Raw genomic sequence first — 21,803 nt, 5'->3', positions numbered from 1 at the left:
CGACCTTGATTTCAAGGCCCCGACCTTTGAAGTGGTCGTTTTAATCAACACCTTGATGACAATGAGTAACGAAAAATAGAAGTTTTTATATTTAAGAAAGAAAAAGAACAAAAAAATAGGCATTTATCTTTGGATAGAGACTAGGCTGTGTGTTTTTCTATTGATTCCAAAGAATCTAGGGAAATTATAAATCGTGGTCAGAAATGTAGATATTTTGTGGTGAGATGAACACTGCTTTTGAAATCACTAGCAATAATAGAAAAAAAGAAATATTTATTACTTTAGTGCTTTACACTCTTCGTGTCTTAGGTTGAACTTGAACGTGCCAATGCCTTATTGAGATGTGTATACATCGTTGTTGTATCGCTATGCACATGTTTTGGCTGTTAGCTGAGTCTCTGTCAGTCTTCCAGTTGAGATTTCTTGCCTGAATGGTGTTAAATCATTTGTAGATTTGATCTTTATTTATGTATCTTATGTATACAGGAATTTATGTACACATTCCCCTTAAAATCTAATTTATAACAAGGCTAATTTACGAGAACCCAAGATAACATCTTAAAACTCCATCTCCATCAAGATATTCACAAATGTACAAATTTGTCGCTGATAATGACGATTTTTTTTTGTTATTATTATCTTTTTTTCAGTATTGTGATGAAAAACAATCCAATCACAAAGCAGAGGTCAAGTTTCACCATACATCCTTTAACCCGCTGGTTCGACAGTGTTTTACAGATGTATTACCAATACATTCCTCACTCCCAACGTCTCTGATGTGCGTAGAAGAGGTAAACAGCTTAAAAAAGACGAGGACGATTCATTTTCGATGGATCCGGAATGCCGGTGCATGTCTGTTTTGGTGGAAGAAAAGTGAACTGGTGAGGGTTTTCTCTCCGGGCAGAGCCGGTAAAACTGTCTCTGCACACACGGTATTACAGCAGAGGTGTTGCTCCCGGTCTTTAGAACTGTCCACTGATTTTTTTTTCTAAATGATTATTTTTATACCACTTCAGTGACATTACACTTTCAGGGTTTTTTTTTCTTTTTTTTTTCCATTCTGTGAAATGTATAATGCCAAGGAGTATAAGGAGACTGCTTTTGGATTTTGTATGAAATGCACGACATTGTCAAAAACACTGGAATGACCTCTGTAAACTCAAATGTGGTTTGTAAGCCTTTTTCTTTTCTCTTTTTTTTTTATGAATTAACTGTTGTGTTTGGCTTGTGAAATGCACACACTGTATCTTGTGAGATGGTCGATTCTTAATGGTACACAGTTGCTGTATATGTGTAGCATGCTCGGTAACAACGACCTGCCATCCACCCCTGACGCAGCACAGCCTCCATTTAGTCAAACTATGCAATGGTTAAAGTTGTGCCTGTCAAGCAGCATCGTGTCTTGGGATTGTGATTTTTTTTTTAACGGAGTCCTCTGAGATGGTGTAAAAGTAATGACCTTTTCATTTAAGTGCCTTACTGTTGCTTCTTTTTATCCTGGTGATGTACGAGGAGTAATGCAGTATTTTATTGACGTTCATACTGGTGTTTGGTGCTTCGTAGATTAACTGCCGAGGTGTCCAGGTCCATTAGAGCAGCAGGTGATAACACTAGAAGTCTCTCCGACCCAAGAACCACAAGAAAGGGTTTTTTTATTGTGGATCCCCCGAAGTGTTCAGTATTAAATGGGTTAGAAATATTCTAATATAAAGACATGTTGGATTTTTTGAGTAATCAAATAAACCTGACAATACTTTAACTAACTTTCCTCGTAGCCACTGTATTTTATTTCCGCCTAGTAACTGAAAGTTTCTGGTCTAGCTAGCATCGAAGCTAGCATTTAGCGGCTATATCACAGTGCCAAAGCGAGTCTGACCCTACTGAAACTACTGCATGCGATTCAACGGATTCACGTCACTGTGGCTCCAGTGACGTGATGCATGCAGGATGGATCTTTAAGACTTTTCTCTTCTGTACATCCCAGCAACATTGGACATTTATTTGAAAACTACCGAATAGATTGATCCAGAAATGAATGGTCCCCTCGGGCGCCATCGTGGTTTAAGTGTGTCCATTACTTTGAATTTTGACCCAATACCTATAACTACTAACACTACTCCCACAAACCTGTTTATTCCACTGTTCTTTTCACTGTATTTCAGCATGTGTTAGCATACCACGCTACAGTATTCGTGCTTAACATGAGCTCGTTAGTCTCTGTCAGCATGTTGGTGTGCAGCCCCACCGAGCCCTCCACCCATCATCATCTTTTACTTATTTTATTTAAATCATTACGTCATTTAATATATATCTAAATCTGCTTAATACTGAACATTTTGGAAATCCATGTTTTGTAGTTGAGGACTTTTCACTTTCCAAAATAATGCTTTATATTCAATCTTTCTGAGAGTAGTGTGCACAGTTCTATGCCAAAAGTAAAGACGGTGCATTTAAGTGCACTGTCTGGACTGCTCACTGATGGTGCCTCTACTCTCCATCTTACAAGCAATATGGAGCATGACGGCTTTTAGAAAAACACCGACATGGTGTAAATCTATTCTTGCGCATTGGAAGAGTAGTTTGAGAAAAAGAAAACAACAGAAAAGCATACAAATGTTTCGTCGTAGCTTTTCTCGAGCCTTCACCTGCCTCTCGCGGTGCTTCGATCAGCTGAGCGAACTCCGCCCCCCTGTTTAAGACCACGTGACGCGGCCTGTGAAAAAGCTGGGAAGTGAACCTTAACTTACTGGAGACACGAGGTAATTATGGTGACAACTCCGGGGACTGAAAAGTAGCTTTGACTGAACCCAGAACAAGTAAATCAAATAACCCTGAAATGTGACTGGTCTGAATGGATAGTAGCGTTACACATTGTTGCAATATTTAAAAGCCATCACTTTTTTCTATCGTTGTGGCAAACTATGGGTAAACCACTAATGAAGAATCCTGATTCTGACCTCCCCTGACAATTCTCATTCCTGTGGTTCTTACAAGGTTCTCCTGCAATGTTGCTACTGTTGTTATTGTTACAGTTTTTATGAGCTGAATGTAGCAATAGTTATTGTACCGACTGTTTTCAGATTAGTGAACTCATTGATACTTAATGTCTCAACTATCTAATTAAAAACATTAAAGTTTTATTTGAACAGAGCTTGTGTTATCTTCTTAGTCCAAATATATGCATGTATATGTGTATGTATCTATTTTCTTTTGCTTTATTGATTTGATAGTTAATTGTCTTGCCACCTTTAACAGTAATGGCAAATATATTGCATATAACCCATGGCAGGCACTAAATAAACTGTTAGAATGGTTCCATTTTCACCAGGGCTTCCCATCCCACATAGTCTGTGAGAGGATAAGAGTTCAAATATATATACATATATATATATATAATATGTCAAAACCCCTTATTTTAAGGTCTATATTACATCTTATGAATGTTGAACACTGTAAGTTGTGATGACAAAAAGTATTTCAGATTATAGTTATACATATTGTGTGTATGTCTTTTCTTCTTCTTTTTCCTTGTCATTTGTTCCCAGAAGATGAAAGCTCATCAGTCCATTTTTGGTAAGCTTGGCAAAGGACACCGTCTTCAATCATGTCATGGAAGATTTCTGTCAAATCGGAGAAATATTGCTCAGCATGCTTCCTTTCTTATAGATAGATATTGCTGTTTACATTGGTTGACGACATCCAACGTTTAATTGGCAGACTTTTACCTGCACTTCCCAGTCCTGTGGGTAAAGGCATCCTCAGAGAGCCAGCCGAGTGCTTCAGACGCTGCTTGAGGGATTTCTGTACCAGGGCCAGGGTGCAGTCCTGGTGCCACACAGGCAGCTCCAGACCCAACATGCACTGGATGATGCGGTCCTTCTCAGCTACTGTCAGAAGACCCTTTTGGTGGGCCAAATAAACCATGAAGGACATATCGATGTTGACCGCCTCCCCATGAAGCAGCTCTGGCAATACTCTCTATTGGGGTCAGAAAAGACAAGAAGAGGTGCACATTTAGGTGAAATGAAAAGCTCAAGACATGAAGGTGCAGCTCAGCTACTCACAGCTCAGTTATACAATACTTAATATGCAAAACAAATGACTCATCATCATGACCAATAAAAAAAAAAAAGGGATGGTGCAAATTGCTACAACTAAACCAAAATCACAGCAAAATGGGAAATGCAGTTTCTGATGTTATTGTGTTTTGCATCTTAAGGCCACCGTAAAAAATACAATGGAAACTACTCCTCGAACCATTTCTAACTCGGGGCTGATGAGATGACCGAAATCCACCAGTCGATCCAGGTCATCCTCCCAAAGGTTGGGGGCTAGTTCCTCTAGCATGGTTTCTATAGCGATGCGGATGGACGCTGTGGCACTGTCCTCCGGTTCAGAGCTGTTGCTGGTCCTGCAGGATTGCAGCTTGGCAAGCAGCAAGTTCCTGCCATCAGCCTCCAGCAGCTGAAATAGGCCATGGTGCTTCATCAGGGCCATCTGAAATCATTAGAATAGCTTTGGTTAGTGGGAAACAAATGGTATGGAATACTTAAAAACTGCGACATATTATAACCAACATTTACATGCACTGGATTGTTCTTTCAGTTACAAAAGAAGGTCAAAGGTTCCTTTCTTTTTAAACATTTGTTCAAATGTCACAAGTTGAAAAGCTCCAAATTATCCATCTCTAGAAACAACATTTTCTTTTCTCCTTCTGTGAAGGGGGGTGGGGTTCAAGTCGCATGCACGGTTGGAAACTGGACAGCAAACAGGGTTAGCTCGGTTGAGCGTTAAATGCTTTCGTTAGAGGATGCAACTACCAACATTTGCCAAATTCTTGTGGCCCAATCCCAGTTCCTCCTCTTTGCCCTTCCCCTCTGTTTTTCAGACATAAAGAGTCACCTTTCATTTTAGGTATCAAGGAGTAGTAGTAATCTCGCCCTTCACCTGGGGCTTTAAGGGGGGGGGCGGGGGTTGGATTCACTCCTTGATCTCCAAAAGGAAACTTTGTCAAGAGGTGACGCACTGAAGAACGTCAATTTGGCACTGAGCTACCACAGGCAAGATGTTACGGCAAATCATTCTCCGGATCACTCTCAATGCCCATGCAGACATGAGCACCTTTAACATCTCTGCCAACCCATTGGAGATCTGACGGATGGGTAGAGTCTGGAAGAATGAACAATCTAAGAATGTGGCCACAGGTGGGACATAACTTCCCAGCTTGTTTTTCCCACCAGCGAAGTTGACCCCTGTTTTTGCTCCCACGCTGGCATCAACGTACGACAGTAAAGTGGTCGGCACTCGAATGTATGGAGTCCTTCGGCGATAGAGAGATGCCGCCAGACCGACCACATCCAGACAGACCCCACCTCCTATGGCGATAATTGGCTCAGAGCGTCTGTCAATACAAAACTCATGAACTTCCTCCAAAATTTTGGTCACTAACTCCATGCACTTGTTCTCCTCTGTGGTGGGCAGAGGGAGAATCCTGTGCACGACCTCTCTGGCCTCAAAGTATTGCACGACCTGGGAACCATACAGTTGATGTACAGTTTCATCCATGACGACAAAACGCTTCACGGGCTTGGAGTTAGTTAAGGTCCCTTTCGTTTCTTCATTTCCTACGTGACCCCAGAGCAGTGTGTCGTTCCTCGGATCCAGAATGTTTTTGCACTGAATTACTTTGTAGGTGAACACGATGGGGCTGACCACTGTCCAAGAAACTCCGTGATCCGATTCGTTCTCATAGCTGAAAAATAATTCACAGGAAAGCGACCAAATGAAATCTTGATTCAGTGTTCAGTTATTGTGGTGCAGAAAGAGACACCTGCCAGAATCCTACCACACGCGCTGTCTATTACGCTACTTTTAATGCAGTTTGATGACGGAGGACATGTCTTCCACACCTATGTCAGTGCCCTCAGGATCCCTGTAAATGTATTCTTTCTACAGTGAAGAGGCACACACAGATTTTAGCCTGAAGCATCATTTTTAAAAAGTTACATCTTGGAACTTCTATTTGTTATGGAGCATATTTTTCTTTTTTCCATGTGGTGTCCTTAAAAAGTTATTTCAATAAATGACTTAATGTTGTGGCAGTGATGGAATAAAACAAAGTATATTTACACAAGTCCTGTGCTGACTTTACTTTGCTTTTCATGGCTCTCTCTTCCTCCTCTTCTTTACTACATTTCAATAGGAAAATAAACCGCTTTTTGCTTCATTATATAAGTAGCTTTGAGTATTTGTTGCGATGGTTAACAAACAGAAAAAGACAGTTTGAATGGTAAAGAAAAGCTGCTTGAGGCTGAAAAGCTGCTAAATTCTCATTGGTGTAAAGGAAACATGCACAGTACTACAGTACTTGACATTAAAGGAGCCCAACTGACTTCAATCCAGTGAGAAGAAAAAACAAACTTCTATGAAAAACCGTTCTCCAAACTGTTCAAACTGTACTGTTGAGTAAAACCTCTTTAAGGCATTGCTGTACATGTTTCCCATGGTGTCAGTGCAGCCTAAAATAGAATGGTATTTCACCTCCCTCCTAACTTGCTGATGTACATGTAGAGACGTATGTGCTGTTTGTGTACAGTTTGACAGGTGAATATAGACCATTATCAAAGCAAAACATTTTCAACAAAGATAGCTGATTAACTCTAATAAAACAACCAAAATAAATGCATTTGCCTCATCAGGTGAGCTTCCGTATGTTACTCTGCATATTTTACAATGAATCAAAAAGAGTCATCTTTAATGCACACCTCATACTTACATTTTGGCATCTGATAGCTTTCCCTGCTCCGCTCGGCGCCGCTCAGTTTGTCGAGTCCACGTTCCCTTCACTTGGACCAGATCAAACTCAGTTTGATGTGAACAGGAGGAGCTGTTGTTTGACTTCATGTTCCCAGAGCCACAGCCTGCCAAATGTCCTCAGCCTGCGCTGTCGTGCTTCATGGAGTGACTTACAGGATGACTGTGAAGTGTGGCCCAACGTACAGTACCCCCACCCTGCATTCCTGCCCAGCATACTGGACTGCATGTCAGAATGTGTTGCCTGTGCTCTGAGTGTGACTGTAACAACTAATGCAGCAGGCTGAAATACAAACAGTTTCAAGGGATGAAATGTGAATTTCCGCCTCAGGCCAGTTCAAAAACATTTGAGTTATTCTTTATTATACGTGGCCGCGCGGATGTGCAGCAAAAGAAAGACAAGACAGCAGCAGGTTTTTGAAAATTTTGTTTAAAGTCTTTCAAAGGTGAATTTCTGAGTGACCTGAAAGATTTGAAGAGATTGTGGGGGACTAGGGCAGTCTTGGGGACTGGCTTGCGGTGTGGGGTGGGGTCACTTAGGGGCCCTTGGGTGGAGGCCGCTGGCTCTGGGCCGGTTGCCCGGGCCGCTCTGGCATGGGTGGGGGTGCTGGACCTGGTCCCCGGTGTCTGGGTGCTGGTGTTTTTTTAGACTGTTGAGGCGTGCGGTGCTTTTCCCCTGTTGGGGGCAGCCTGGGTGATGGTGGGTCTCAGGCCCGGGCTGCTGCGACTGGTGTGACTGCATGTTTTTTTTGTTTGTTTGTTTGTTTTTTTCTCTTTTCTTTATTTGTAGAGGCCCTCTGGGGTGGGGCGGGTTGTGGATTGTGGCTCTGTACATTTATACATTTATAGCTAAGCACGGTTATCACACACGTTCATTAGCCCATTAGCATGCTCGCTAAGCAGTTGTTGTGTTATTCTGTGGTTTGAGGTCATTTATATCCACAGTTGTGTTGTATGTGATTGCTGCTACTTGTTTTTTTTTTGTTTGGTGTGTTTGTTTGTTAGTTTTTTCTCTGCTTGTCTGTGTATTTGTTTGTTCGTTTTTTCTCTGCTTGTCTGCTTTCAGGTGCTCCTGGTGGCTCTAAGGCTGGATTCCCCACAGAGGCCGGATTGTCTTGAGTTTTGTTTTTACAGGTGTAGCAGCTGGTTGTCTGGTTTTTCATTGTTTGTCTCTTTCTATTTCTGTTCTGCTCTTCCTCTCTCCCTGTCCCCCGGGTCTGGTTCAGCACTATTACATGTTAAGTATTGTAACAAAAATAAATAAATAAGCAGCTGATGGGCATCAAGGGGAGCTTTACACTCATAAAGGAGAAAAACAAAAAAAAGAAAGTACACCCTTTTATAGATTTTTATAACAGGCATTATTCCACCTGAAATCCCTGCAAGGACTCAGGAACACTTCCGGAAATTGTTGTGTGGAAATATGTCTAGCATCCACAAATACAAGAATAGTCCTGTCTTCTCTGAGCTCAAACACATTTAAGATGGACTCTTCTGTCGTCTCAACTGGCTTGAGCGCTCAGTACCAAAGCCTGCAAAGGTGCAGCCTGCTAGATAGTCTCAGCTTCATTGACATTTCATGCTGACTGTGGAGGTTTGTCCGATCCGAGCGTCTGATTGGGTGCTGCAGCGTGACGTCAGGCCCGTTGAGCATGCACATTATTGCATGACAATAAGTAATGGATTAACAGTAATGGTGCACGTGCCCTCCCATTTATCGATCCTGTATTTGCTATATGGCCAGAGGCAAGTGGCGTTGAGGCACAATAAATTGGATATGGATAGCTGCTCTCCGCGACGCGTAGTCGATGTGTTGCTCGCAGACTGCACGTGCGAGCGAACGGCGTTTATGCCCATCCAGGTAATGCTTTTCTTACAGAATGAACAATAAACCTGTCGGTCATTTCCAGCGACGGCCTCACCCACGGTTTGAACTCCGGTTCATTGGTCCATTTTTCGCTAAATTTGCATTTCCCCACGTTTAATCTTTCTTTCTTTCAGCAGCAGTAGTAGTAATAGATATAGTAACTTTGACAGCTATACAAACTGAGCCCGCTAAAATGTTTACGTCATGACGTCAGTCAAGTCACTAACCACGTCGAACAATCCCGAATCTGCGCAGTATGGAAAATATGTCTACTGTACGGTCTGTGTAATAAATTCTGGGGAAGTTTTAACAAAAAAACTTACGAAAAATCATTCGTTATTTAAAAAAAAATAATACCTCGTAATCAGGCATTCAATACTATTTAGTACTTTTTAAGGGCCTTCATTTTCACTAAGACACTCTGAACGCTGTTTACTTTGATTAGTTTGCTAGCCGTACCTGTCGCTAAGGTTTCCATTTCACACTACAAAGAGACTGACCTGTCCTTGTGCGTTTTTAGGTGTCTGATGAAGATTAGATTAGATTAGATATACTTTATTCATGCCACAACGGGGACATTTACTTGTTACAGCAGCAGAAAAGAAAGTGTAGTATACACTACAGAATTAAAGTAAAAAGGGCAAAAACACACAAAAAACAGACATATCTATAACCTACATAATAAAAAAGTAAACAATCGACCTGCAAACAGACAATGTGCAAAAACAAGTTAAAAAACAAGGATAAAAAAGTGGCATCATATAAAAAGTATTATAATGTAAAGTAACCATAATATAAGTAATATTGCAAAAGTAGGTGATCATGACGTAATAATACTGCAAGGCATAAATTAAATAAAAATCTTGCAATGTAAAGTGACCATGATATAAATATTATAGTAAGGTAAAGTGTATTCATGATGATATGAATAATCTTATGCATTGTAAGTGGAAGTATAAATATTAGAAATAATTATTCTTTTTGAAGAAGTTGGACATAGTCATTTATCCTGATAACACACACTTTGTCTGTATTAGTTAATAGTCCCACTATCCAATCTGTGCCATCTGCAGCCGGTGCCAGTATGTTGATTCTAATCAAACAACAACTTTATGAGCAAACTCCACACATCCATCAGGTTCTGCCAGTGTGCGGAGAGAGAACTTTTCAGTCACTCCAAGCTAAGGCACGAATCAAACCTGTTATTTGACAAGTAATGACGTTTGTTTTCTGGCCTCAAACACTGTTCCTGTGTAAACTGCGCCTGTTGCCAGTGTGCAGTTGTATCATTTTCACAGTTACACACTATTAGTGCCACAGGGGAATGTTTTCTACCCAAAGAGGTGAGGTATTACCTGACATTAAGAATGGTTGACGTGTGTGTGTGTGTGAGCAGGTAATAAAGCTCGACTCAAACCATAATTTCATCACGTGCGACAACGATGAACCCTTAAACGATAAAAAACTAAATCAAAGACACGCACATCATGTCACATAGATCATGAGGAATTTTAATATTCATAGAGATGCATTGGTTTACAATAACAATAAATCTATAGTATCTACTCTTACAAGCTCGGTTTGAGCCAATTTCAGCAATGTTCATGGAAGGGGTGGAAAAAGACCAACAGGTATAAAGTAGCTGTGTATTTTCTTTTGATCAACTTATTGATTATATCTTAGATACAAATATATCAGATCATGTTGGCAGTGAACATTTCAATTTTTTTAAACAACACTTGTTCATCCTCTACAAATCTTTATATATCATGACTACTAAAATAAAATCAGGTAGTGTGGCCCCGGCACAGCACAAATCAGCTATGAAGACGGGGGGGTACTTTCATTGTGAAGTGCTAACTATCAGTGTTCCCTTTACTTTGGCTTCTCTGCTCATCATGGTCCTGTTGTTTACATTATTTATATCCATCTATATATAGATAGATCTATATATAGAGAGAGATATATATATATATAGAAAATAAGATAAATCACAAACGTTTCACAAATGTGTTTTTGTGATCTCATTCAACTGTACAAAAAGCAACTCGATGCTGGATTAACAAAGTACGTAATGCTGAAAAACATCTTTAAGAAAAAGAAAAAAAAAGTCCCAAGAACAGAGTGTTTGGTTACGTAGATGAAGCTGTTGTGGGTTTTTTTGGAATACAGAGTCACACATGAGTGAGTCGGCCTCGCAGTGGACAACTTGGACCTCGTAGTCAGAGAGAAGGCACGCGATCGAGATGAAGGCTGGACCTCTCCGGGCTCCCGCTGTCTTCATCGCGGTTCATCTCTGGACTGTGGCCGTGCTCGTCTGTGCTCTCCGGGGATTCGTAGGGGTAGTTTTCACAGATCTCCTCATCCTCCTGCTCTTCTTTGATGCTGGTGCGGCGAACGAGCCGGACACAAACAACAGAACCACACAGGAAGGGAAATACACTGAATCCAAACTGAGGAAAATACAGGAAAGAGGTGCGAGAAAGAAGAAGACTTACAAAGCTTGGGGAGGGGACTGCGTTGCACTGCTGTCGCTTTGGTATCCAGATCCATTAGCCAGAGCTCCATTCATCTGCTCCTGGAGAACGTGAGGCAAGGAGTGCACTGGGATGCTGCCAATAGAAGCTGGGTTGTACAGAGAGCTGCTGCCATCCAGAATACCACTCTGGACAAAACGATAATGAAAATAAATACACAGAAGCACAGTCTCAGCTATTTACAGTACAACGATCCCAACAACGGCTTCCTTTCAGCTTCATCCTCCCGTAGCATCGCATACAAACCTTGGAATATGTCATTTCGCTTACCTGAAGAGCAGACCCAGCTAAGCTCTGGCGGCTCTGAGAGTTCTTCAGCATGGATCTACCAGAACATAAAAATAAATAAATAAATAATCCAGATATTCTTGCATGTGTGTTGGCATTATAGCGACGGGTCTGTCGAGGTGGTCTGTGTGGAGCTGATGATGTGGGACTATTTTCACCGCTGAGAGGGCGATGTGTTTTTACGACATCTCTAATACCAAAGAAAAAACTAAAGGATATGTAAAGGCAATCAGATTATAGTCCTTAAGAGACCCCAGCCTCTCAATTTGAAGAAGAAGAAGAAAAAAAAACGGCTTTTATCTAGCGGAACAGATGAGGTTATGTAAAAATCCAACATGGGGCTCATGCAAACAGCAACAAGCCGAACCCCTTTACTTGTACAAAGTTGGATCCATTTATCTGGCAGAATTAATCAGGAACCATTCCTGCACCTGCCCTGATCTGCTCTGAGTAAAACAGAATGTAGATCTGTCACCTTCTCAGAGCTTTTCATCATACTGCTGTGGTCACATTCTGTCCTCCTTTGTCCTGATTTCCGCTGCACAAACACGCCAGGTGTTGCTTATAGTAACTGCACACTTCCAGCCTTTGAAACTTTGACACCTGTTTACACTAAATATTGTGCATACTTGTGAGGTGGAGCTACAAGGTCAAGTCCTTTAATGTCTGGTATCTGCCTTCCGGAAGCGTCTGACGCACGTGGCGCTCGGGGCTTTATGTTCAAGGTGCACGTACCCGTTCCCAGCAGTTTTCTGCGGCCGCCTTCTGTGAAACTCGATCTCGTCCACCGTCCACACGGCTCCCTTCACGTTCTCCAGACGCACGAAGCATTTATGCAGGCTCAGGTTGTGTCTGACGGCGTTCTGCGACATTCGGAACAGACGGAACACATTTTGGTTCCCGTAGCTGGACGCGAAAAGGATCAAAGGTTCGCATCGTTTACACGTGCGACCGTGCTCATACCTTCCAAGTGGCTGCGTTGCGCCTGAAGTAGGCAAAGTTTCTCGTGAACCAGTTGTAGATTTCGTTTAACGTCAGCTGATTGCGAGGCGATTCAAATATAGCCTGAAAGAGATGATTTAAATTTTAAAAAAAAAAGGGGGGGGGGGTTAGGGCTGGGGTTAGCAGTCTGAAGAAAATGGTAAACAAGTATCTGTTACCTGTCTGATGAGAGAGGCATATGTAAATGGAGGTCTAACTTCTGTGCTCAAGTAGAACTCCTTATTGTCAATTATATCTGTGGGAATAAAAAAAATTAACTAAGATTATTTTTCACATACAGTAAACAGTAAACACAAAGCAAATATATCATAAAAATGGCTCTCATGCAAACGACACGAGAAGCTGAACCCATTTCCTTTGATCCTTTGCAATGAAAGCGTGTCGGCGTGGAAACTGTTATTGTTGCAGGTGTTTTCTATGACCTCACCGGTACCTTGGCTCACAGAGCGGCTATATCGCCTCCGTACGGGGGTTCCAGTGAACATGCTATTGGGAGTGAGGACTGAGGGGGATTCAGAGGGCGGTGTCAGGGGTGTGGACGGTGCAGTGGCACTCTGAGAAAGGCTCATGGGAGGAGGGCCTTTGGGCAATGTTGCCTGGGAGAAGGACACATTAGACACCAGGTTCACCTGCATAAAAAAGGAAGAAAAAGAAAAAAGACGGCAAAATGTTAGTGTGGCTAAAAGCAAAACGATCCTTGTTTTTGATTGAATGAAACGGCCGGGGCAGGTTCTTACAGGCTGTGCTGCGGGTTTGGGCTCAGAGGACTTGAGATGAGCCATCATAGCTTGCAGCCGCTCTTTGTCCTTTTTCAGCTGCGTTAGACAGAAGAACAGGACAGAAGTTGAGGCTGACGAATCCCACAGACTGGGTTACATGATATTCTGTGTGGCATCCTGAGTGTAATGTGCAATTATCTAAAGACACCACTGATGTTTCCAGGCCAGGCGCCAACCTTTACATGTTTACTTTCACTCCTTCGGAGGACAACAAATCTGCAGATGCCATACCTGCAGTTCCAGCTGTTGAACCACTTGCATCTGTACACGACACTGCGCCGTACTCTTGTCATCAAGCGTATGTTCACTGTTCAAATGTCTGCAGATGAATAAAAAGTAGCAGGTGCTTTAGCAACAGCACGTGCTGAACAGGTAACAGATTTGTGATACGAGAGAAAAATGCTCTCATGCTTCTAAAATGAAAGAAAACTATTAACAGGAAAAAAGCTGATATCAAGATAATTTCAATTCATAAAAAGAGGTCTAAAAAGGGATACAGTACACAAGCTTAGTAAGGACAAATACCATTTAAAACAGTGTAAAGTGTGAGGTGGATTTATGGACTCACTTTATAAATGCCTGAAAGTCTCCAAAAACAGTCTCACAGCCCGGCCATTTACACATTCCATTTCCATACAGAGGGTGGCTATTCTGTGTGTTTTCATCACTGCAAAAAAAAAGTACAGTCGGCTATCAATACAGCTTCTTAAGAATCACTTCCTGGTAAGGACTGAGCCCAACACGGTGATGTAAACTAAATCACTACACAGCCTGGACGAGGCAAACCTTTCTTTCCTCTTCAGAAGAGTCTGATGACCGTTGGTGGTGGACTGTTGGCCGGAGGACTCTCTGGCATCTCCGGCAGAAGACAGGATGCTGCCATTTTCACAGCCTGAAAATCCACACGTAGATACATGGTCAGATACAGCGACGACTCTTTGCTTTGTCGACCGAACCAACAGATCAGATTCTGTCGACGTCAGATGCTGCCGATTACAATGGTGTCCTACAACCTCCTTTTTGTTCATCCATATTTTCTTTCACTGTCCTTTACATTGCCATAGAGTGCGGCCTTTGTTTATTCCGCCACAGATTTAAGTCTGCACTTGTGATTGATAATGCAGAGATACGAGGTCTCCCTCTCTGTGCTTGTAGCAGAGAAAAAAAAACTCTTACGGGATTACAACATCAGCTGCACACTCTTCCCTGCCCCATCATGCGGCTTGTGCCAGGCTCGGAAAATCGAAAGGTGTTTAACTGGCCCAAAACAATACCAAAGAGAGCGCCAGTTATAGTGGAGTCGATTTTGAGCCGAGCAGGCAAGAGTGGCAAGCATAGATGAAGCATGAGAATATTTGAAACGAGCAACAAATTCAATGTGAAATGGGCTAGAAACAAAGCAATCATCCTGCCCAACAGAGTTCTGTTTGGGAGGCTGCAACAAAGCGTACCTGGGGCTACGGTGGGGTTGGAGGGAAGCACAGACAGCAGACCTTGCCTCTGCAGGTTGAGGAGATGCTGCTGCTGCACCTGAAGGAGCTGCTGCTGGATGGCAATCTGCTGGGCCGTCAGCTGTGAGAGAAATTCACCCCATTATTTCATCCCAGTGACATTCTCCTGTGGCTAAACGTTGTGACCAGCAAAAAAACAAACAAACTAATCACTGTCAACTCTGCCGTCACATTCAGGATGAGCGAAGATCTTTCACCACAACAGGAAAAAGTCTCACTTTCCAACCTCTGACATGTGTTCTATGTTCTCTTATGAATAAAATATTGGTTTATGAGATTTGCAAATTGGTGCAATTCTGCTTTTATTTACATTTTACGAAGCACTCCGACCTTTATGGCATTCCCTTTAGTCCCACCGAGTTGAACAAGCCACCCCAGTAATACTGTTATTGATTCTTCATATTACATAATAACCACTTCTGTAAGCAGATAAATCTAAAATGAGTAAAGGTTACCTCCTGACTAACAATCCCGGCACTCTTGTGTTGCAGCAGCTGCATATTTAGCTGCTCTTGCTGATTCTTGAAGACCTCTTGAATTTGTTGCTGCAGACATGATGATATAAAAAAAAGAAAAGAAAAGGGAGCTGAGCAAACAGAGGGATCGTATTTGGTGTGGCTAAAGAGAAAACACTTGGCATGCATTACCTGGTGTAACATGAGTGCCTTCTGTTGCTGGAGCAGGGCTTGGAGCTGCTGAGGACTGAGGACCTGCTGCTGTGCTGTCTGCTGCAGCTGCTTTGGAGCCTCTGCTGGTGGGGTCATCATGGACAGGGACACTGGGATCTTCATCAACAAAGGAAAAACATCAAAAAGAGGGTGTTTCAAATCTACATGCAGAAATAAAACAATAAATCTGAAATGTAAGGAATAACAAAGTAGGCAATGCACAGTAAGGGGCTGTTCTGGGTGTAAATGACTACTTCTTTTTGTTTGTTTTTGATCTAATCTATTAGGAATGTATTTTTGTATCAGTGGATTAGTTCATGCAAACAAAGCATATCTTCAATGCGTTATCTCTAGCTCCATTTCTGCTGTTGCTTTCTCAGTAATAGATTGCATCTATATGCATTTTTCTGAGCTTTTCATAAGATTCAATGCTCAAGAAAACTGGCTGCAGACGGGATTTTCACCGTGACAGAAGCTCAGCCGGATACAAGGTTACATCGCTCACTGTGGTACAACCTTGATTCAATAGAGCTGAATCCAAAGTTCAACTGAAACCGAAATAAACAAGTCCAACGGGAGTTTTCCCACAGCAGAACAGAAGCTTATTTATGAAATGTAGACACACAGAAAAATGCATGCTTTGTTCAGTGAGATCTGCAGCTGGTCCGAGCGTTTGGATCTGAAAACCCCCCAAAAAACAAGCTTTTCATCATGAAGTATCATGAATATTATCGATACACCTGGTGCAAGCGTTCAAAATACTGCATTTCTGAATTCTTTGCAAGGTAGGCTTAAAACAAAAAAAAGGGCAAATTGTTCAGTCTATTATGCTCCTTTGAATGTCGTTAAAAGGAAAAATAAGACGTGCATAAAAACAACAATGCAAGGAAAGTCCACAGTCGCTACATGATATGAGTGCATGTCATCACATTTTCCATTCTTCTTCCCCATAACCTCGGTCATGTAAATTTGAGTGAGTGAACTTTAGACAAGAATTCGGTATGGAGCCCAATACAACTGCACAGCAAACAGTCAAAACTATTCCTGCGTAATTCAAATGAGCTGAGTTCAATTAGACCGTATCAGAAAATCACTTTCCATGTGAACAATCATTTTTTTCTCTGTACAAAATTTAAGCAAATTGCAGAGAGTACGATAATGTGGATGTACTCGTTTCCCACAGCTCCAACACATCTTGTATGATAGTTCAAAAAGCACGTGCCTTCGGTTTGCAGTCATGTAAAATTAAGAGAAAACATCAAATCCTCCCATTTGAGAGGCTGAAACCACGTGTTATTCAAAGATCAAAATGTCTACATTTCATTAAACATTCTGTCAATCAACTCACCAACTACTTTTTGCAGCTTTAGCCCTATACTTTTACCCCTTATGGTAAAAAACAACTTGATGGTTACAGCATTGATTACCGATGATTTTCACTGGCAAGCCAAACTGACTCAACCACCATTTCAGCTAAATAAAAGGCAACAGAAGGCAACAGACAGAGCAGAAACAACAACAACAACATCGAATGGCTTAGGGGAATTATAAGTCCATCAAAACAACAACAACCAGCGCCACAAAAACAACAACATCTCCTGGAAGAGACGCAGCAATTACCACACCCTCCCCCTCACTGTCAGCCTCACAGCTCCAGGGATGTTTACGGTAAACATAAACAGAGGAATCAAAATGGCACAGAGATATAAATAATGAATAAAAATAAATAAATAAAAAAGGGCATACAGAGCATGTTTACGAAAACAGAACTTGAGATTCGTATTTTAATTAAGGTCTGAACCACAAACAAACATTTCTCTCCGAGGCAGAGTCTGTTTTGAATCGAGTAAACAAACTGACACAGAATTTCACACAGGGTTTGGGCAAACAATAACAGTTGACTACCTCCTAGTTTGTCCTCTCTTCTGAAACTGCACTGCAGAATGGCCATCAAAGCTATGAAAACAGGTCTATCCCATAGACTGAGCCAGCTGGCCCCCTCTGTTTTTTTTCTGTGGACACCATCAACACAACAACAGCCTTTGCCTAATCCCCGTTGCTATGGCAGCCAGCAAGTCCAAACATCTTCTGTTGTTGTTATTGTTGAAAGTCATACCAGCGAGCAACTGAGTGTAAACACAGATCTGTTCCCGCAAGACTGGTCTTGTGAACATTTGTGAGAGATGACTGACAGCACATAGAAATGCTGGAAACTTGCAGGGGAACACAAACAATAAGCTTCCCTTACCAGAAGTAAGACTATATGCCTTAATAGATGTGCCAAACAAAGAGTGACTTTTACAAAACCGATACTAAGTTTAGCCAAGTGGCATCTAAAAATATCAAATTACGCAACCCCAAAGATGTGACTCTTTCAAACGTAGACACACAAACACATTTTAACTGACCAAATGGTTTGTAAAAAAAAGCCAGCAAATTAATAATAGCCTGACGCTGTCATATCACAGAGAAAATAAAGCACATGTCAGACAGACCTGAGAGCCGCCATTGAAAAATTCCTCTGCGCCGTGAAAAAATACAAATTCCGTTCAGCAACAATGTTCAACCTACCACTGCCTCCCAAACCGACACGATGTGAGTGTAAACAAAACTAACAATATAGCACTGACTGATCCCTCCACGCAGCAGGAGTTGAGTTGAGCTCCCACCCCCCCTCCCCTTCTAAACCTCCACACCACATCCCCCAACACTCGTGCTCCCCTTTCGTATAAATATGAAGGATCGAGGTGAGGAGAAGCAGAGAGGTTCAGGGATAGCTTAAGAAGTGAGGGATGAAAGACAGTAGCACAAATTCTCCTGTAACAGGATGTTGTGTGCACTGTGCTCCACATCATCATCTACCCGACACGTTCATGGATACTGACAAGAGAATACAGCTATGGAGAAAAATTCTAATTAAGCTAAACTGTTTATAGTTTGGTGAAAGAAAAGCAGCTGATTCTGTTGCATTGAAGACAAAATGTTTTTACAACACAGCTAAACAGGTGTTACAGTACCAAAACAGCACTCAACAGAACAATAATCTTTGAACGCCACACGACTTGCTTCTCGGCTGTAGCCAAAAAAACACATCACCTCTTATTTGTGTGGTCTATAAAGAGACATCTGCAAACTACATTTGTGCTTTTAAAGCTCAATTCTGTTGTGCTGAGCAATCGCAGCTGAGAATGACTGACCCTGGGCGCCTCTGGAGGAGGAGTCTGGCCACTCTTCAGTCGGCTCTCATTCTCAGTAGGATTTCTGCTCTCTGTCTGACTTGCTTGAACGGTGTGGCCTGCTGGTTCTGACCGAGACTCATGCATCTGGACTTCACTGACCTGCAATAAAAGAAGTTACTGTAAGCAAAAGCAACTGGATGAGGAAGCTACATGACAGAACACAGAGAACAGGCCAATAGAATGGCGCTGTCTAGGTGCTATTACTTCACAAAGTGATAAGAAGTCCATTCTTCGAGAAGAATTTAACAGCATTCGATAATCTCTTATGGAAAAAGCTGCTGCAGTAAAAGTTGAAGACTTCAGTGTCACGGCCCTACCCACTAATACAAACATGTTCTTCTACTGGTGAGGGAGGAAGATGTTAAGTCTATTTGTTGAATAACCTAGTGCTGCCATGACTACTGTAAACACAGGGGCCCTGGGTCCGTGTTTATGTGCAAACATATCTTCCTTCTGGAACAATTTACCATTAACCAGGTGGTGCGATAAACGGCTGTGGCAGGTAGTACAATGCACAAGTAGGCTTTTATGTATACAGCTTGGGAGTGTTTGAGTAAAAAGCTCAGCAGCATAAACATGGGTAAATAATGTAGGCAAACAAATAGCATAAGCAGATGGAAAGGAACACAGAAAGCCTGAAACAAGACAGGCCACAAAGCTCCGACGGAAATATCAGTCCGTTCAGTTACCCAAAGTTTCACACTGAGATTAATCTGTTAATCAAATCAATCTGTAATGCGCGGCTGAGAGTCAGTGTAAACAGTTAAGCAATCTCTGATTAGACTAAATATACTCAGATAAAGTTGTGACCAAAACAGTGCCAACAGGTAGCGAGAAAGAAACTTAAGGTGAAAGAAAAACAAGAATAGAAGAACACTTGACAACGACTAATGGGTGACTACTGAATGGCAAGTTAGGTCTAGCTGCAGCGATGCAAAGTCATTCATACACAAAACAAAACTTATGCAGTAAAAAGTTGCAGCAATCTTAAACAAAAACCTAGTTGTTCAAAACAGGCAGCTGTTGGTGAAGTCCACAGTGTTTACTTTAGCGCTCAGGATCAGGGTTAGTTTGGAAGACAAAGGGCAAATTTCCTGTAGACATTTTTGCAGAGGTTGGAGGTGGAATGTGGTTCTAAGAGCCAGGCTGAATTATGTGTCAATTCCTTATCAAATGTATTCATACAATATGACAGATATTATTCTGTAGGGCTTTATTTTTACTTCCTCTTCTTTGTGGGTAGGCTAACTAATAAGTGTATGACGATTTTTTAACATAGGGGCCACTTTCGAGGAATGGGGAATTCTTCAGCTTCTCAGAAGTGACCGTGTTTTAACCAGTTAGCCAACATGGAAAACCGGTGCCTATGATTACTTACTATATACTTTTGTAGCAGTGCAAAGTTAACATGAAACATAACCACATATACATAAAAAACATCAAATTAAAGATAGCTAGACCATGTGTTACATTGAATTAACTATAACTAGTCTGGACTTTCAAACTAAGGTCTGAGACTCTAATGTCACAATGTGTTTGATTCTGTTTCGGTTGAATACTTCAGCCACAATAAGGAATATGAGTTCATTTTGTCCCAGGTTAGCCACACGTTACACATCCTGAATGAAGTGCCGACCATTCCAGTTCGCAAACAACACCTACATCGAGGTACATAAACTTATGAATGAAAGTTACGTGATATAACACTGACTAAGTCTTCGCAACGTTCTCATGATTAAGTCACATCAACGCGTTGTGAATGGAACCGATATCCGTTAACACCAACCACCGCAGCCTGAGGTTTCCGTTGAGGACTTCAACAATTAGCTTACATAAGGAATATAAACCAGAGAAAACATGAAGTTCAACACGCTCAATGTGTAAATCATACAGCTAATGTGGTCGTTTACATCCGCGATGTTTACGGACAGATGTGAACATGTGAAAAAAATTTGTGACCAAAATTGCGGGTGGCGTTCACAGTTAACAGTAGCTACAACAAAAGCTAGCACCAATCCTGACGCTAGCTTGCGAGAAACGTTTCTCTCTCCTATTCATTTTGCCACCAGGTAATGTCACAATAAATTTACTGTTAAACTCAATGTTCATGTAAAAGGTGTCAACAAAATGTTGTATAACCGTTTACTCACAGAATTATGAACGAGCGGACAGTCTTTGACTTAGGGTGGTGTCAGAAGAAGAAGATCCCTCGGTGATGTGCCTTCCTCGGTAGCGAGCTAGCCACAAGTTGCTAACAGAGGGCGTGGCTTAGGTAAAAGTAAACAATGGTGACGTCATGTTAACACGCGGACTGCTTCAGATCCGCTTGAATTTTGACGCATATTTCGATAGCTAAAGCCACGATATTGGTTTTGTCCTGATTCAATTTTTCATTGGATCTTCAAGTAGAGAGAAATACAAATTATTGCTTTGCCCCTGAAGACTATGTTTTTTCAGCGAACACAAAAAGCCTGACAGCATTTAACGCGACACAACAAAATTGCAGTAACATTTCTGAGAAGAAAAACACGACCTTTCTGAAGTCTTAAAAACGGTGCCTTCCAAAACACAACATAATACTGCGTGCCAGTCGTTTTCCCTTTCATCCTTAGTCGGATACTGTTCGCGTGTTCTTCATTTCACTTTCGTGTTTTGTATCTCAGGTCAAAAGTCTTAAAGTAATATGACCACGACATTTCGAAAATTAGAACTACAGCCTTTCATATACGCTTATGTCAACATGTCTCACAATTGAGCTGGAGTTTCTGCTCCGTCCAACCGGACAGACTCTCAGTTTCTTTACTGATGAAAGACTTCAAGTACTGGGGGGGGGGGGATCCCTCTCACTTCGTAGTTCATACCGTTCAAATGCGGATCTATAAAAGAACCGTGTTCAGCATTGTGAAAGGGGGTAGTATTACGGGCCTAGTGGTTGATCAGATCACACGAGCAGTGATACCACAAATGTTAGTGGTCACTGTAATCTTCAGTGAATATTAAATCTAAATATAATGGCCGGTCTTGGGAGATGAGACCCAAGTATCATTCCAAATTAATTAATATAAAATATTTTTTGCCCACACTGGTCAGACCACAAGA

At 41.7% G+C, this 21,803-nt stretch overlaps 2 protein-coding genes across 6 annotated transcripts; both read right to left on the bottom strand.

Annotated features, from left to right (window-relative positions):
* Positions 1-3,512: 3,512 nt before the first annotated feature.
* On the bottom strand, positions 3,513-6,931 carry LOC140272006 (2-epi-5-epi-valiolone synthase-like). Its single transcript, XM_072367310.1, has 5 exons — positions 6,776-6,931; positions 5,122-5,752; positions 4,258-4,497; positions 3,726-3,978; positions 3,513-3,620 (listed from the first exon to the last, which is right to left on the bottom strand). The coding sequence occupies exons 1-5, from the start codon at positions 6,901-6,903 to the stop codon at positions 3,532-3,534; spliced, it is 1,341 nt and encodes a 446-aa protein (XP_072223411.1). The 5' UTR covers positions 6,904-6,931; the 3' UTR covers positions 3,513-3,531.
* Positions 6,932-10,170: 3,239 nt separating this feature from the next.
* On the bottom strand, positions 10,171-20,970 carry LOC140272243 (forkhead box protein P1-B-like). Of its 5 annotated transcripts, none has more exons than XM_072367625.1 (16): positions 20,855-20,967; positions 18,663-18,803; positions 15,445-15,582; positions 15,253-15,342; positions 14,738-14,858; positions 14,073-14,178; positions 13,855-13,953; positions 13,518-13,605; positions 13,245-13,322; positions 12,935-13,136; positions 12,666-12,742; positions 12,469-12,570; positions 12,241-12,368; positions 11,488-11,542; positions 11,179-11,345; positions 10,171-11,065 (listed from the first exon to the last, which is right to left on the bottom strand). In XM_072367625.1, the coding sequence occupies exons 2-16, from the start codon at positions 18,786-18,788 to the stop codon at positions 10,903-10,905; spliced, it is 1,740 nt and encodes a 579-aa protein (XP_072223726.1). In that variant the 5' UTR covers positions 18,789-18,803; positions 20,855-20,967; the 3' UTR covers positions 10,171-10,902. The 5 variants fall into 5 exon arrangements, with proteins under 5 accessions (XP_072223726.1, XP_072223728.1, XP_072223724.1 ...); XM_072367627.1 differs by having other exon boundaries at positions 12,941-13,136; XM_072367623.1 differs by having other exon boundaries at positions 15,253-15,582; positions 20,855-20,969.
* Positions 20,971-21,803: the final 833 nt, after the last annotated feature.

This window comes from Leuresthes tenuis, unplaced genomic scaffold, assembly GCF_036924035.1.
Source record: "Leuresthes tenuis unplaced genomic scaffold, fLeuTen1.0.hap1 SCAF_16, whole genome shotgun sequence".
NCBI classification, from domain to species: Eukaryota; Metazoa; Chordata; class Actinopteri; order Atheriniformes; family Atherinopsidae; genus Leuresthes; species Leuresthes tenuis.
Note: the sequence above shows the minus strand (reverse complement) of the source record. Positions and strands in the feature narration are given on the sequence as shown.